This window comes from Arachis duranensis, chromosome 2 (assembly GCF_000817695.3).
Source record: "Arachis duranensis cultivar V14167 chromosome 2, aradu.V14167.gnm2.J7QH, whole genome shotgun sequence".
NCBI lineage: Eukaryota > Viridiplantae > Streptophyta > Magnoliopsida > Fabales > Fabaceae > Arachis > Arachis duranensis.
Genome location: NC_029773.3, coordinates 33074860 through 33091815, shown reverse-complemented (window position 1 = coordinate 33091815; position 16956 = coordinate 33074860). Strand labels below are relative to the sequence as shown.

Here is a 16956-nt window from a genome sequence, read left to right as displayed (position 1 = left end):
TACCAACAATCTCCATGGGATCGACCCTTACTCACGTAAGGTTTATTACTTGGACGACCCAGTGCACTTGCTGGTTAGTTGTGCGAAGTTGTGAGGAATGTGAGTGAACCATAGTAGTGTGCACCAAGTCTCTAGAGCCATTGCTAAGAATTGTTCAAGTTATGAAAAGAGTAAATCACAATTTTGCCTATCACCCACCATGCGAGAACAGTGCGGAAAGGGTGCTGCTGCATGGTTCCAAAACAGAGAGTTGTGATGGAACAATGCGTGTGGGGTGCGAGGCGCATAACCTACCCCACGCGTACGCCTCGTTGATGTGTATGCGTCACACAAGATTTTTCCTTATCCGCGCGTGTGCGTGATTGACGCGCACGTGTCGTATCTTAATGCTGCCATTATGCTGCTACATGGTTCAAAAACCAGAGAGTTGTGATGGAATTGTGCAGGTTTCGTGCGTCGAGCACGGAAAGTTAGAACGCGCACGCATGACCGATGCGTATGCGTTACCTTCTCTTTTCTACTTCGCACGCGTACACGTGGTTGACGCGTATGTGTCACTTTCTTCTTCTGCATACCATGCGTACGTGTGGTCGACGCATCCACGTCACATCCCCGTCTTGCTCCTTTCCCCATTACCCTTTTCTCTCTTCTTTCTTTATTTCTGTCCTACTTCTTTCTTTCTTTCTTTCTTTCTTTCGTTCTTCTTCTTCCCCCTTCCCATTTCTTTTCTTTCCTTTCTATATTTCCCTTCTCCCTTTTTTCAAAGTTTTACTTCTCTTTTTTCTCATCTTTTATTTTCTTTTGTCTATTACATTTGCATACTTTCATTTATTACATTTTAACTTTGTGCTTGTTCTTATTTTCTTTTTAAGTTTGCTATTTTTCCATTGCTATTTTTTCACAAGCACATCCGATCAAGTTCTACAGTCCTGGCAAGCCATTTTCTCTTTTTCACCGGCTAGAGGGTATATTTAGTAGGGATAGAGCCACAAGAGCGGAGCAGTTAGTGGTTTTAATGCGGAGAAATAGGTTAACAAAGCGAGACAAAAGACACTGCAGTTGGATTTGATGAGTCTGATATGTCTCCACATCCAGACAATGGCGGAGGGCCAGTAATGCAAGGACAAGCATCACATTTTGAAGCAAGTGTGAGTGCAGGAAGCACAAGGTGATATGGGAGGAAGAGAAAATAATTTGACGTACTAGAGAGGATGGCCGACCATATTCAGCAATCTTCAACTGACTAAAGAAAGAATGCCCAACTGATAGCTGATGCCATTGTTAGTGTGAACAAGAAGTGGAAGGTTGGCGAGAAGCTCACACAGCTTGGGTTCGGTGATGATGAGGTGGTGAGGGCGATTTTGAAGTTTGCTGAAAGTCCTAACGTGTATGCACACTTGGGGCTTGTCAGATTCACAAATGATTGGCCTTGTGTGTTCCATTATATGAAGTTGATGGTTGGTTAAGGGTATTAGGTTTGGGCTAGGGTATTAAGTTTTTCACTATAGGGTTTTAGGATTTTGTGAGAAGGTTATGTTTAAGATGATATAACGTACAAACTTTTATTTGGTATGCATTCAGATAGATATTTTGGTAACGCTTTATTTTGCTCTGTTCAGAATAGAGTTAGGTTCTTCATACAGTCTTACTATTTATCGTGGTATGGCCTTTATTTTGGTCGCCTGAGCAGGTTTTGTTTGCTAAGTATAATATTTATGATCATGATCATGTTGATGACAATTATCTTAGTTTTTGGTCATTAATTTGTGGTTCTCAGATGATACTGTGTACACTAATTTTATTGAATATATTGATGAAGTAGTGTTGATCAAGCTTATTCTGCAAAGAAGGCCTAGAGACCAACTAGTGCCTCTTTTTTCTGCCTTTTTTGTGGCTAACGAAGCAAGAAACAAAACCAAAATGGGTGATCAAATATCCTGAAATGTTGAATACAGTGACAAAGAGATGAAGAGATATTGAACCTGTACTCATTTTATAATTAACAACAAAAATTACTGAAATATGTTCTCAAACTAGTCATTACATCTTTGCTTTTGCCTATTTGAGTTCAAAGGTCAAACTACAACTTACACAACAATAAAATGACCAAGACAACACAGACCATAGAAACAAGTATTTGAAGGAACGCTAACAATTTCAAATACACAACATCAGTATGAAGATTTTCAACTGTGATTCTAAGATATGGCTCAACCCAATGATCCACCTATCCTCTGCAGTTCTGGAAGACAACTTCAATAAGTTTTGGAGTTGGCACAATATCATTGTCCTCCATATTTTTGTCTGCCATGGTCTGCAACATGAAATATGAATCATGACAACATTAGTAACAGCAAAAATAACAACCACCATTTTAAACAACCAACTTGCACCATAGAAGGTGATAACTCAAGCAATAATGAGGTAATAACTCACAGATAAAATCATATTCCACAGACTCTGTTGATAGTCAAATTCTTTACAAGTAAGAAAATGAGCAGTTCCTCTTGAAATATAGTTATCCAAAGGAACCAAAATACTGCAAATATGTAGAGGTTAATATGTATCAAAATTAGAAGTTATGGAAAATAATGAAAAATATCTAACAAGGCAACCTATATGCACAAATACCCCTACTCCCAAAAAATGAGCACATAATTTGAACCTACATCAAATGCACTTGGACCAGTATAGGCACAGGTTTAATGTACCAGTTGAAAGTTATATAATGTAAAACTCATCTCATTTAAGCAAAAAAAAGCCAACCTCACATTGTACATTGCCCTTGTTTCTGTTGAAACCACCTAAAATGACACAAAAGAAATATAAACATCACAAAAGTTGGCCATTTTGTAGCAAAATATCATGAACTCCTTGTTTTAGATTTTTGACAAGTTAAAAGCAAAGTTGGTGTTTTCCTTCATAAATCTATTATGAGAAAAATAGAATTGAATTAGTGGTCAATTCTTAAATTATGTAATTGGTAATCATTCAACATCAACAAGTCAACAACAACTACTATATTATTCACTCTGACTTTAATTTGCAAGTTGGAAAGCCTCTGAAGTCTACTTTAAAATTGTGGCACGCAACTCACCCAAAGTTTTGTTTCATGTAATTATTGTACTGATTAATCAGATATTTTTACATTTATGTTAAAAAAATTAAAAACAAAAATAAATCTCTAAAGTCAATCCTTTTCCCCCAATTTTTCAAAATCTTCATACTTACAACACTAATTTAATAAGAACTCTCTTTTCTTTTTTCGGTGTTTATCTAAACCGTTGAATCAAGTAATGGACTGCATTATGATTATGACTGTAACATAAATATATAATAAATTTCTCAGAATAGAACTACTTCTACCAACTTTATTGACAAAAACTTACTATATTTTAAGACTTTGTCACAAAAAATTACATAAATAAAATTCGTTACTGGTAAAATTTCAAATTATCAAATGCATTAGATTTATTGAAAACTTGAATAATTTTTTATATAGTCAAACATTATCCAAAAACTGAGAAAAGAGAAGAAAAAGAAGAAGAAGAAAAGAGAAAAGCGACTAACTTTTCCAATGGCTTGAAAGAGTGAAGTGTTGAAAGAAGCTGCTGTAAGAATAGGTATGAAAAAATTGGTGGCTGCCGGAACAAGAGTGAAAAAGTGTGTGTCGGGGTCGACGTCGGAGAGGCCATAAAAAGCCTCAGACCACCATTCATACGTTTTTCGTTCATGCACTACATTGTAGCAAACATTTATGCTTTGGGTGTTTCCTCTGTGTACTTTTAAGGGTTTCAATCGGTTTTGATCTTTGGGTTTCTATTCTTTGAACTTTGAATGCAGGGCATTTTTCTCCCATTTTTATTGTCTAATTACTCATACTTAACATTACAGTAGAGGAAGAATGGGAAACGAACAGGAGGACAAAGAAATGGAAATGGGTTCAATTGTAGTTGAAAAGGTCGGCGGCAGATCATCAGTGGTACACTGCTTCTCAAGATATCCCGTCAAGTTCATTATACCCAAAAAGGTTTTGACAATTCTTTAGTCTTCTTTTAAAGTTGATTTTAATTTTTTTTTCTTTCTTATGTTTTTAATCCATATAAATATAGGTCAGTTTGACCCTAGTCTGTTTAAATCTTTTGCTATGATTTTGGTCCTTCTATTCTCTTCTCTTCATTAATTTGAGTTTGATTCTTGTAATTACTTCAGAGCATGCAGATAAACAATAGAAATATTTGAAATTTGTATTATTAGTTGACTCCGAATACAAGTGATGGGGACTAAATCCCTAGTTATAGGAAAAGAGAAAAGATAGATTAAAATCAAAGCAAAAGTTCTGGAAGAACTAAAAACATACTGGAATCTTTTATTATTATTTTTTTCCCTCTCTAAATCCGACTTTTATGTAGTGATTGTTACCATGACAAAAATCTTAATTTGTCAAAAATATTTTTTCTTGGTTTGCCTAGGTGGGTTCTTCCAGAACTGATGTTGTATGGGTTTATGCCCTCAATTATGGAGGTGGAATTGTATCGGTAAGATCCTTCCATTTTGTTTGGTCGCTTGTTGTACTATTTCTTAACTACTTTGGTTAGATGCTTGTTTCTTTTGCAACAAATTTGGAGTTTGGTTTTGTGGTGTAGGGTGATCAAATTTTATGCAAATTTTCAGTGGGAGATTGTTGTACAATGGTGTTAACCACGCAAGGTTCCACTAAGGTGATCTCATTTTTTACATTGTTGGCTATTTTCATTATTTTGGCTAATTGTAGCTTCTCTTTCAGATTTTCATGAGTTGGACCGTTTATCTCTTTGATTAGTAAGAGTGATTGACTGTTCTTTAACTTGGTTTATCCTAAGTGCTAAGAACTAAAGATATTTTGTCTTTGTTTAGGTCTACAAATCAGTGGGATCTAAGTGCTCTAAACAACTATTGGAGGTAGCAGCATTGCATGTTTCTGTTTAGCAGCTATCCTTGGCATTTATTAGGGAGTTGTCATTTTATAAGATAGAAATAGAAGAAATGATTAATAATGATTGCGTTTCACTTTACAATATTTGATGTCGATCAATATTTATGGTCATGTTATTGATACAGAGGTTTGGTCTGATGTAATGGATTACATTTTTAATTTGTTTTAGCATATTTTTACTACTATTACTTTTTATGTTATTGTGAAACACACTTCTAAGATTTTGTTCAACATAGTAGGCAAGGGTTGGAAGCAATGCACTTTTAGCCATCATTCCAGATCCTGTAACATGTTTCTCCACTGCAAGATACTACCAGAAGCAAGTATTTAATGTGTCTTCAAACTCAAATCTGGTCATTGTTGATTGGATAACCAGTGGGCGACATGAAAGTGGAGAAAAATGGGATTTTGATCTTTATAGAAGCATCAATAATATATTCTTGGAGGATGGTGAACCATTGTTTCTCGATACGGTAACATACATTTTCTTGTCCTTGATAAGGTTATTACAAATACAAATTGTGGTTCTTGATCGCTTGATTTTGTTAGGTGTATAATCTGTTAACATTATTTTTAAATCTTAGCTTTCAATATTTCGACGGGATCTCTCTGTAGCAAACTTTATCTTTTATCCGAGTATGGCTTATGGAAATTTCGTTGGTATTCCCAATAATAATAATGCAACTTAAATAGCTTTTCTAATCTTATGCAAGTCTAACTTGTTGCACTGCATGCATCACATCTTCCCCTTGCCCCATTTCCCTACCATTGTTGTCGGGTTTGATGGGGGCTAAACTCAGTACCTGTTAATAAACAAATTCTGATGGCAATAATTTCTTCTGATGCAAGCACTTAAACTATTTGAATGAAACATAATTATCTGATGGCAATAATTTATTTTGTTTTATGTTCATAAAATACAGGGAAATAATTTATCCTGACTGTTAAACACGTCTGGTATACAATCATTTTTTATGCATAGTTTAATGATTTTAGTACCTCCCTCTTAATGGGAAAAAGGTCCTGTTTAAAACTTACTAAGTTTTGGAAGTTGGTATTCGAAGCAATGTTTGTCAAATGGTGGACTTGTGGCGCTATAACGCAATATCATAGCGGATTTTTCAATTTTGGCATTAGGGAAGGCGTAACGTCACGGTTTTTGCTCGCGTCCAAGGAGTTCCACGACGGATCCCGGCGGCGCGTTCTGTCGCAGAAATCGCGGAACCTCAGTTGTGAGAAAAATGAAGAATTGTGCTGCAAGTGTTATGTGCATGCCTTTTTTGGGTTTTTTTTGTCATTTTGGGATTCTAGGACGACCCTATATAAAGTTTAAGATAATCTTTCATTCTTCAGATACTTCACAGCACCAAAAAAACTAAAAACAACACACAAGAAACACACTCTGTTCTGTACCAAAGATCTTTCGCCTGTTCTCTTAATTTTTTTCCTTCCTTCTCTTCCCTCCTTTGCCTCTCAACCTTCAGTGTCGAACAATAGGGCACACCCATGGTGGAAATATTGCCACTAACTAGATCCAAAATCAACTGCAATTGTTTGCAATTTGTTCAAAGACTATACAAGGGAGTATCAGCAGAGGAAAAGAGCATTTAATGGGAAACAGATGGATACTGTGGTGAGTTACCAGAAAGAATTCGTCAATTTGGGTTGGCAGTGCGGATGCAGAGGAACCTGGGACATGACAAATTCTTTCTATGCTATTTAGATGTAGTTTTGAGATATTTGGGAAAAAATTATGTCATCTTCCAGTTTTGTGACTTCTATACTTACATCCCACTACTAAAATGGTTTGTTTGATATACAGATGTCATTAGAGAAAGAAAAAATTGGCTGCATACATGAACTTGTGCAGGACTACCAAGTGATTGCAATGATTCTACTACTGGGGTGAATGAATTTTCTTGACTTATTGATGGACATGCTTATCCGCTCCTTCTTTCATTTTTTTTTTCAAAATAAAAGAAAAAACAAAATTACGAATTTGTGTACTACATGCATGTGTTTATCAGGCCAAAGTTGCAGTTTGTGCAGAATCTGGTGCAAGATAAGGTAAAAGGAATTATGTCTGAGCAATTGCAGCATCCTTCAGGTGCCTTGAGTCACAAAAGAAATGAGGCTGGTTATTTCATTTCCAAGCCAAGCTTGATGGCTTCTTGCAGTGTCTTTGGGACTAAGGTAAATTATGAATTATTTAATGAATATAATGCTTATAATACACAAATATGATTCAATGTTTTAAGTGTACTTTGACATGAGTTTGTTTAAATCTGATATCTAACTATGATCATGCTCACAGTTTGTAGTCAATTCAAAGGAAGTTCTATAGGATTGAAGATAAAAAATGTTAGAAAATGAATTTAAAAGAGATGCGTTCTGTGTTTTTAACTGCTTAAAATTATAGAATGTCAGTTTTGTTGTTCTTAGGGTACGTTGGCTTGTATTAGTGGCACTGGTATTTGATATAATGCTTGATGATATGGTATAAATAGAATGTCATGTTAGGGTATATAGCATCTAATTTAACATTTGTTTTGGCGTAGGGTATGTGTAGAACCAATTTGGGCATATTTGGCTTGAAAGCTTTTACAAATCGATAGAAACTAGGGGAAGAAAAACAAGAAATGCTAACTTCATGATCTCGGCCCATTCCAATCTTTACAAGTAATAATCATTCTTTCTCTATTATAACTGTGTTTCCCATCATTAATTATGGATTTAGCATTAGAACCCAGAAAGTAAATAGAGTAACAACTATACTGCTGAATCGTTACAAACAACTAAAAATATCCACAAAATATAAAATCCAGTAAACTACCATTTCTAAGCATGAAATATTTGATTGCGAACAATTTTAACCATCAAAGGTGTAAACTAACTTGCTACCCATCAAAGATTGGGCTAGTTCAACAAACTACCCAAAATAGCCCGAAAATGGGTAATTTATTGGGTAGTTTTATCAAATTATTTCAACTTACATATAAAAGATCTTAACTTATCATAGGATCCAAGTAGGTTGGTCAAAATAGCGGAGTGCGTCTGGTTTTATATATGACAAAAAAGTGTCTTTAAAACTTAAAGGTAAATTCTATCGCACTGCTATTAGACCGGCTATGCTTTATGGTACAGAGTGTTGGGCGGCCAAAGGGGAGCACAAAAATAAGCTAAGTGTGACAGAGATAAAGATGTTGAGATGGATGAGTGGTCATATGCGATTGGATAGAATAAGGAATGACGATATAAGAGAGAGAGTTGGAGTAGCATCTATTTTGGAAAAGATAGTAGAATCGCGTCTTAGGTGGTTCGGACATGTGAGAAGAAGACCGACAGAACATCCAGTCCGGAAGGTGGATGAGATGGAAGATGGACAAGGGGTGAAAGGTAGAGGAAGACCTAAGAAGACTATTCATGAGGTGGTCAAACGAGATCCACATGTAAACGGTCTTTCTATTGACACGATAAATGATAGAGCTCAATGACGTCGTTTGATTTATGTAGCCGATCTGACCTAGTGGGACAAGGCTTTGTTTTTGTTGTTGTTGTTGTTGTTTGTACCTATAAAAGATTGAGATAGTTTGACAAAACTAACCATGGTAGTTTTTTGGATAGTTTTGTCAAAATAATCCAATTTTTTATGGGCATCAGTTGTTTACATCTTTCATGGTTAGAATTAGCCCTCAGATATTACAAAATTGGAAATGATAATTAAGTCATAAAATTGCCTACATTGTTATGTAGTTTTGGTTTCTACCTTTTGTGATTATTTTTTTTCTTCTGTGGATATTTTTGGTAGATTAGTTACTAAATTATATTATTGGTAGATCATGTGGTACAAAATGACAAAAGCTTTATCACTTTCAGACGTTGATGTCTTGCCCAAAAGCTTGAGCCCAAGAGAGGATGGTGAAGTTTTCCACAACATTTTCTAAGAAAATTTTGTCATCCACAAATTACAAAAGATAGATTGTAGTCTTAGTGCCTAGAAGGCCACTTTAGGACTTTCACAACAAAAGTAAACGAAAATGGAGATTTCTTACTGCCTTTTTCCCCACAAAACCATGCTCTTTTCTCATCATTAATAATCACAGTTCTTGCCGTGCAGCTTCTTCACTTAGATTCAGGTCTTTTCCCCCCTCGAAAACCCTTATCATAAAATCCCCAACTTATACTTCGTAAGCGTTCTCAAAGTCCTTTATATGTATTTTTATATATATTTAAATAAGTAGATTAGCCTGTTTTTAAGTGCATCCAAAATTTGTTTGGCTATAATTAGAGTACTGCGGATTTCAGTGTTATGAATTAAATTTTCTCTATTATCTAATTCAGGCCAAACAAACGACATGTCTTGTGATTTATTTTATTTTATTTTTGAAGACTAGCAACATGGCTGACAGGTTACTACTTGGGGTATGTTTGTATTAAAAGTTCCACATCAGTTAATGATATGATCTTTAGAGAATTTTTAAAGATGGGGCATCTGTCACCTCTTAAGCTAGCTTTTGGGATAAGTTAGGTTCAGCCAATTCTGATAGTTTGTTTGGAGGGTAATAGATGATATCTATTAATAACCCTGAAAATGTCTAGGTGTCGAACCATCAGGTCCTTGGCCTTGATTTTCCAAAGAGCTTCTCTTCTGTAACTGTGCACCAGTCTCAATCCTCCACTAGTTAACATCTATGTGTATTTAATATGTTACCTATTAATGCAGAAGTTTTCATTTACACTCTCTTATATTTCCTTTCCCTCTTGAATGGTTATTTTTTCAAGGATTTACAGCGTATTATTGTGTATTACTCACTTCAGCGTTCAGTAACCAACAAAAGTTTCTTCTGAAACACTAGTCAGTTTGACTATATTTTTGGTAGCTGCAAGTGTATTTTTTGCTGCACAAGTTGATACGTTACCGTCCTTGATTTCTGGCACACTATATATTACAATTTACAATTGTGTAATTTTTGTTATTTGTTTTGTTATTTTTTTCCCTCTAAAGGGTATTCCTCCCATTATTATTGGAGAAGGAAACTAATTCCCTTTCAAGTCATAAACAGTTCAATAAGCTGAGTTCATGGGCTTATGAGCTAAGCATTAGCTGAACATCTCAGCTTGTTGTTTTTAAGAAAACTGAGCTTGAGCTTTATTATCTTTTGACTCGGTGACTTGTGAGCCGACTTGGTAATAGTAATATTGCATATTGTGACCACACACATGAAGTTTGACCATTTAATTTGTTTTAGATTTAGAATAATTAGGTTTTTTGTGTTATAATTTATATAAATTAGGTTATATAATTTTTTTCATTTTCAACCTCATTTTTTGCGCAGAAAACTAGTCTTGTTGTTCGAGTTGCTGCAATGACAACTGAATCGGTTTATAAGTTTCTCCAAGAGGAGTTAGCTCCCTTGGAGTCATTGCTTGGGGTGCCACCTTACCACTAAGGTGATTTGTTTTCTGAAGTTAACGGTTTCAATTTCCAAACTAAACGCGAGTTATATCTTGTTATGAATTTTCCTTTAGGCTTCGTATTGTTTGTGCATCTATTAAAACGGGCATTAAGACAGATATAGACAATACATAACATACATGTGCTTGTGTATAGTGTTTGGAAATAGTGGACAATGACATAACATTACTGTGGTGTGTAAATTTGTGTTTGGTTATGTAGAACATGTCAAATACACAATTTAAATTGACAATTTTACCCTTAGTTTTATTTTGGAAATAAACAATATTTTAAAACAAAAATAAAGAAAAAAGAACACTTGTTGAGGATGTAATGACCCAACTTTTCCTATGTCATTATCGTACTAACAGAAAGGCGTTACTAACATATCTTTCTTATTTAATATTTAATATTGAGCCTTTAGTTCGATATTGCATTTCAACTTTAAAGAAAGTAATTAAAAATTTTGTTTTTATTAATTAAAATCACATATCAAATATCTCTAAATAATAATAATCACAAATATTAATAATAATAGATGTTATACACAAGAAATCAAAATAAAATCTAAACTGATCGCCAGCAGTTTCGTATCGAGTCTTTGAACTTGTGTCGCTGAAAGGGTGGAAAATTTTTGGGTGAGAACCATGGTTATGAAAATCGAACCGGACCGACCGGTTCAACCGGAAAAATTGGGAACCGGTCACCTAGTCGGTCCGAGTAAGGTCAGAAACCGCTTGACAAAAAACCGATAAAAAAGGTCGAACCGGCGGTTAACCGATAAATCGGGAGAACTGTCTGATTTTTTAGCGGTTTTTAGTTTGGATATTAAACTTTAAAACGACGTGTTAAAAAAAAAAAGAGAGAGAGAAGCTAAAGTGCTAAACGCACAACCCTAATCTTAATCTCAGTTTCAACTCTCAACTCTCAATTCTCACACTCTCACAAGAGACACCATAGTCACCACGATGGAGCAGCCCCTTTTCGTCGTCATCGAGTTCCTCTCCTCCATCGTCGTCGCCGAGCTCGCCTCCTCCATCGTCGCCCTTACTCGCCGCCGGTAATACTCTGTCTTCCAACCCTAACTTTCTCAGTCTCTCTTCAACCTTCTTCCTCCAAAGTACAAACACCACCGTCACCTCCAACAAACGCTGGAGCAAAGCATCACCGTCGCGGGTCGAAGGTCACCGTGGCATCCGGGTCGAAGGTCGCCGTCCCGCGGTGAGTACTCAGTAGTCAGTACTTCAATCTTTTCCTTCTTTCAATTAATTTCGTTTATTTGGTGATAAAACTGTATGAATTGGACAGATTTGAGTTCATGGTTCTTGTTCTATTTTTCAAATCTTTTCCATCTTCTGAGTTCTTGTTCATGGGTTCTTGTTCTATTTTTCAATTAATTTTTTTTATTTTGTTAATTATTCTTGTTTTGTTTTTCAATTTTGTTTATTTTGAATTTCGGTATATAAATTCAATTCTGCTATGTTGGATTTGGCTATATTGAGTTTTGTTTATTTCTGCTCTGTTGAATACTGCTCTGTTAAATTTTGGGGTTTAAAATTTAAATTCAATTATGCTCTGTTAATTATGTTGAATGAATGTCGTATGAGTTATATGGATTGATATATTTTTCTGGATTCTAGATTGCTGTCATTTTGAATTTAGATGGAAAAGTCATGATCAGCAACTACAACATAATTCTGTGGGCATCTTCAAGGCTAGAAATTATGGAATTAGTCCTCTCTAGTTGCTTGTTGAGAACCATTGTATTTTGATTGACTTCATTTAGTGACTTTGTTTAGGTTCACTTTTCTTTTTTATTTGAATTAATTCTTTTAAAATAATTTTGTTAATTTTTTGTGGTACTTATTAATTTTGTTGTTAATTATTGATTTAATTGTCTAATTGTTTGGATTCTAACTTCTGAATTTGTTTTTTGAACTTTTGATGCCGAATGTAATTGATAATTTTCTGTTTTGAACTTTGGTGCTGCATGTATTCTTTGCTTCTTGATGTGATTAGAAATTCTGTAAATCTGTTCAGTCAATATTTAGTTTGTGTAAATTTGTGTTTGTAAATTGTAGTTGTTACTAATTAGAAATTTTTTATTTTTGAAGATAGAACAACTAAATAGTGATCAAGCATTACATATATTAATTTTTAATAATTTTATTTAATATTTAAATAAACCGGTTGAATCCCGGTTGGACCATTAAACCAGTAAACCAGTTACTTTACCAGTTCATTGACTGGTCCGGTTCTCACAACCTTGGTGAGGACAAACCACACGTTCTTAGTAGGGAATATAAATGCCGTAAAAGTAATGAATATAAACTACAAATAGCTAATTTTACTCAATAAAATTATTTTTATTAAACCCGTGAAAATACTTTTAGTTTTATTTTAAATAATTAATTACTATTTTTTTTTAAATTTCTAAACTCAACAGATTTTAATTACAAAATTAGTCATATTAACCATCTTCCAGCCACAATCATTTCTCAACCACAACATTTCACCTCCATACATGAACTAATAGCACATGTAAGAGATCCAAACCAACACACAAACGACTCAAACAGCACAATCACAGAGAAGTAATATAAACAAACACAACCAAATGCGAATGTGCAAAAAACATGATGGATGTCTATCCTTAACGCAGGTAATAACCTCATTTATCGGTTTCGACTTGCACCCGATGCAATTCAACTCGCAAGTCAGATAAGGCTTTCCAGCGGCATAACCTCTGCAAGGTTCTGAACTCTTGCAGGCGCTGATTCTCTAACTGAAGCATGTGTCCCTTTCTCCTAGAAGCCATTCTATATACACGGGCGTTCCCACACAATTATTCACATATAAAGCCCACGGCTTAATGAAAAATTCCATTTTTAGGGTTTATCTTGTGTTGAATTTAGAGAATTTTATCAACTTTTCTCACATTTATTCACCAAAATAGCACGGTCTTGTAATTCTCCTTAAACTGTGCTTAATGGTTTAAAACATATTTTTTTAGGCTTTAAAATTAATAAATTTAGTTTCCTTTGATTCTACTCGATGCCTTCATAAGTTAGTTATTTCAGGGTTAAGAGGAAAGGAATGGATCAAAGGAGTAGAGAGAAAAGCATGAAAGATGGAAAATTCATGGAAAATAAGGATTTGGAAGATTCAAGGCGACGCGTACGCGTGAAGAAGAAACTCGTCAAGACAACGCGTACGCGTGACAAGTGGCACGTGACTTCATTAAAGGCGACACGTTGGGGGTGATTTCTGAGCTTGCTTAGGCCCAAATCTAACTCAATTCTGAAGTATTTGAGGAAAAAATCAATAATGGACAAGGGGGGGGGAGCAATTAGGGTAGCTTAGGACCATGTTTTAGGTGAGTTTTCTAGAGAAAAATTTTCTCTTTTCTCTAGAATTAGGGTTTTAGGTTGATTTTCCTCTTAGATTTAGGTTTTGATTCTTGTTTTAATATAGTTTCTTTTAGTTTTCCTTGTTCTAGTACTTTAATTCTCTTAGTTTTACTTGTTAATTTCTCTTTTACGTCACTTTTAGTTTTATGAACACTTTTGGTACTTTCAATTTTCTTTAATACAATTTCATATTTTATGTTCTTTTAATGCTTGTTTGAGTTATTGTTGTTATTTTCTTGCATTGGGTAGTTGTAGAATTTACTGTTCCCTACAATTTTACCAGGCTTTTTTTTATGCCTTTCAAGTGTTTGAGAAAATATTTGGTTGAACTTTAAAATAGATTTTGAGCATTATTGGCTTGGAAAGAGAAAGTAGGTGCTCTTGAGTCATTAATACCTAATTTAGATTTGCGATTTATAGTGATTAGTTAGTCTTATATCCATTAACATTACTTATGGATTGAGATTAACTAGACTTATTTGACTTTCGTCCAATGTGAAGATAATGAAATAGGATTAGCTCTTGATAATTGTTGTGTTATGATTAATGACTAGGATAGAAAATCTAGATTCTCAATCCTTGCCATGAATGCCTCTTTTTAGTAATTGTTATTTTTAGTCACTTGATTTACTTTTCTTGTCATTTAATTTCTTGTCTTATCATCAACCCAACCCCGTGAAACTCATAACCAATAATTGAGCACTCGATTATAATTCCTAGGGAGAATGACTCGGGAGTAATACTCTCAGTTATTTTTATTGGGTTGAACTTCTGACAACCAAATTAAACATTGATAGAAGGTTGTTTGTCGGTTTGGACTATACTTGCAACATGATTATTTTTGTGGAAATTTTTAGACCGACAAAAACTCATATATCAGTTAAGTTCGCCAATCTGTATTGTGAGCTCAAATTTTCGCAATTTCTGCAGCGGAGATTCATTATAAAAAAGAAATTAGTTGTACCCTTCGATATGAAGAAGTTTACTGAGCATCGAATTGAGGAACACATTTATTTCTGGATAGAGACTTGGTGCGAGTGAATGAATCTTGTGTCTGGGAGTTCTACAGTAATTATTACCGGGTGACCCTTGATGCAGTTCACCTCAGAGATAGACAGATTCTGGTGACAGAAGAAGCTATCGAGGAGATCCTTCATTTTCGGCCAAAGATCGGCAATAAAGATTATTTTGATAAGGCCGAGGAAGCAATGCATTGTATGAATTTTGATTGGGACGCAGTGCGCCAGATTGTTGCTATTAGTTCTGATGTTCCTTTGGAGTATGGTCATTCTAAACAAGATCCCAAAGGCATCAAGTTTGAGTATCTGACGCAGGAGGCTAAGGTGTGGCAGCAGATCCTGAGTACTTATGTCATGCCTAGCACTCATGCGACTGAGGTTCGGGCCGACATGATTGCATTGATATGGTGCGTCTTGGAGGGAAAGTGTGACACCCTAACTTTTAGCATGTCATGATCGTACCAAAAGTAATGCGTTACTAATTCGTTTTCTTTATTAACTATTTAATATTGAGCCTTTAGTTCGATGTCGCGTTTCAATTTTTAAGAAAATTCCAAAAAAAAATGTTTCTATTAATTAAAATGGCATTTCAAAGATCTTCAAATAATGATAATCACATAATTAATAATAATAATAAATATTATACAAAAGGATTCAAATGAATTTAGATACAATTCCTGTCCCTCTGTATAAAATAAAAGCTTAATAACAAAGGTGAGTGAGTTCTATGAAAGCAACTCAATGCATAAACTTAACTCAAACAAGACTAATAATCGCCCGTAGCTTCAAACTGACCCACGTCACTGAAAGGGGGGGGGGAAGACTTTAGGATGAGAACAAACCACACGTTCTCAGTAGGGAATGAAAATGCCGTAAAAATAGTGAAATAAAATACAAATAATTAACTTTACTAAAAAAACTATATTTCTATCAAAACTTTTTGAAAATACTTTTGGTTTTACTTTAGCTAACTAATTACCTATTTTGAAATCTCTAAACTCAAATCAAATTTTAAATATAAAACTAGTCACGTTATCCATTCTGTCAGTCACATAATTAATCCTCAGCAATCACAACATCAATTCTTAAACACCTCAATACATTCACAAACTAATAGCACAAGTAAGAGGTCCAAACCAACATAAAAATAAGTCAAACAACACAATCACAGAGAAGTAATACAAGCAAACACAACCAAATGTAAATGTGCAAACAACATAATGCATGTCTATCCATAGTGCAGGCCATGAGCTTATGTGTCGGTTTCCTACCCGCTCCCGATATTACCCGGGAACAAGTCCCAGGTATGGCTTTCCAGATGCATACAATGTTCTTATAAGTCGTACAGCTAGGCCGCATACAGTGTAACTTTAAGTCGTACGGCTAGGCCGCATACAATGTGACTTTCCAAATCAATAAGCATACATCTGGAAAACAGTTCTCAGTGTGTGGGCGTCTCCACTTTACATTTGGCACTAAGGCCCAAACAATGTCACATCTGCTCTCCTGTGGCAAACAACCTCTTTAATTAATACATTCTTTTGATCTTTGTTCACTGCTCTCCTGTGACAGAGATTCCTTTTCTTAATAAACCGAACTCAAATCATTTTTTATTTAAAACTAACATCACTCTTTATAACCTTTTTTCAAACCTCCAAAACAACTTTATTTACAAGAAGTTCTTCTTTCATACAAAAATCAGTTCTTATTTAACCATGATTTTCCCAAATCAACTTCAAAATCATTTCAGCCACAACCAACCAATTCAGAATAATCTCATGAATAAAAATTTTAAACAATTCCATCAAAATCAGAAAACCAACATCAGTCACAGCCTCAATTCAATCAGTCGCAATTCAATTTCATCAATTAACTATTCACAACAACAAAACTAGTCACGAGACATTTATAAATTAATTGCACTTATTCACTAAACTTTAATGACATTCATAAATTAAAACGATTAATTTTAAAATAAAATACCCTACCTCTGTACGAAATTAAAACAACGGAAGCTCTGGAGAATCTTTTTGGCTGAATTGCTGAACAAGAAAATGTCAAAAATCGTCTGTGCTTTCTAAAGCTCCAATTAGTCGA

General features: G+C 34.6%; 1 protein-coding gene across 17 annotated transcripts; it reads left to right on the top strand.

Annotated features, from left to right (window-relative positions):
- Window positions 1-3507: 3507 nt before the first annotated feature.
- On the top strand, window positions 3508-12280 carry LOC107474273 (urease accessory protein D). 17 transcript variants are annotated; one of them, XM_052257492.1, is made up of 10 exons: window positions 3508-3623; window positions 3895-4030; window positions 4473-4538; window positions 4647-4721; window positions 4897-4941; window positions 5215-5448; window positions 6798-6880; window positions 7003-7168; window positions 7545-7654; window positions 8097-8777. In XM_052257492.1, the coding sequence occupies exons 2-10, from the start codon at window positions 3905-3907 to the stop codon at window positions 8467-8469; spliced, it is 1278 nt and encodes a 425-aa protein (XP_052113452.1). In that variant the 5' UTR covers window positions 3508-3623; window positions 3895-3904; the 3' UTR covers window positions 8470-8777. The 17 variants fall into 17 exon arrangements, 11 of the variants coding, with proteins under 11 accessions (XP_052113452.1, XP_052113453.1, XP_052113458.1 ...); XR_008005977.1 differs by lacking the exons at window positions 3508-3623; window positions 8097-8777 and adding exons at window positions 10312-10426; window positions 12071-12174 and having other exon boundaries at window positions 3648-4030; XM_052257498.1 differs by lacking the exons at window positions 3508-3623; window positions 8097-8777 and adding an exon at window positions 12071-12280 and having other exon boundaries at window positions 3648-4030.
- Window positions 12281-16956: the final 4676 nt, after the last annotated feature.

What these genes read in the sequence shown, in the direction of transcription:
- LOC107474273 (XM_052257492.1), top strand. Translation starts at nt 3,905, where the DNA reads ATGGGAAACGAACAGGAGGACAAAGAAATGGAAATGGGTTCAATTGTA. An exon ending in CCACGCAAGGTTCCACTAAG is followed by an intron (nt 4,722 to 4,896) that starts GTGATCTCATTT and finishes GTCTTTGTTTAG; the next exon opens with GTCTACAAATCAGTGGGATC. An exon ending in GCTCTAAACAACTATTGGAG is followed by an intron (nt 4,942 to 5,214) that starts GTAGCAGCATTG and finishes TCAACATAGTAG; the next exon opens with GCAAGGGTTGGAAGCAATGC.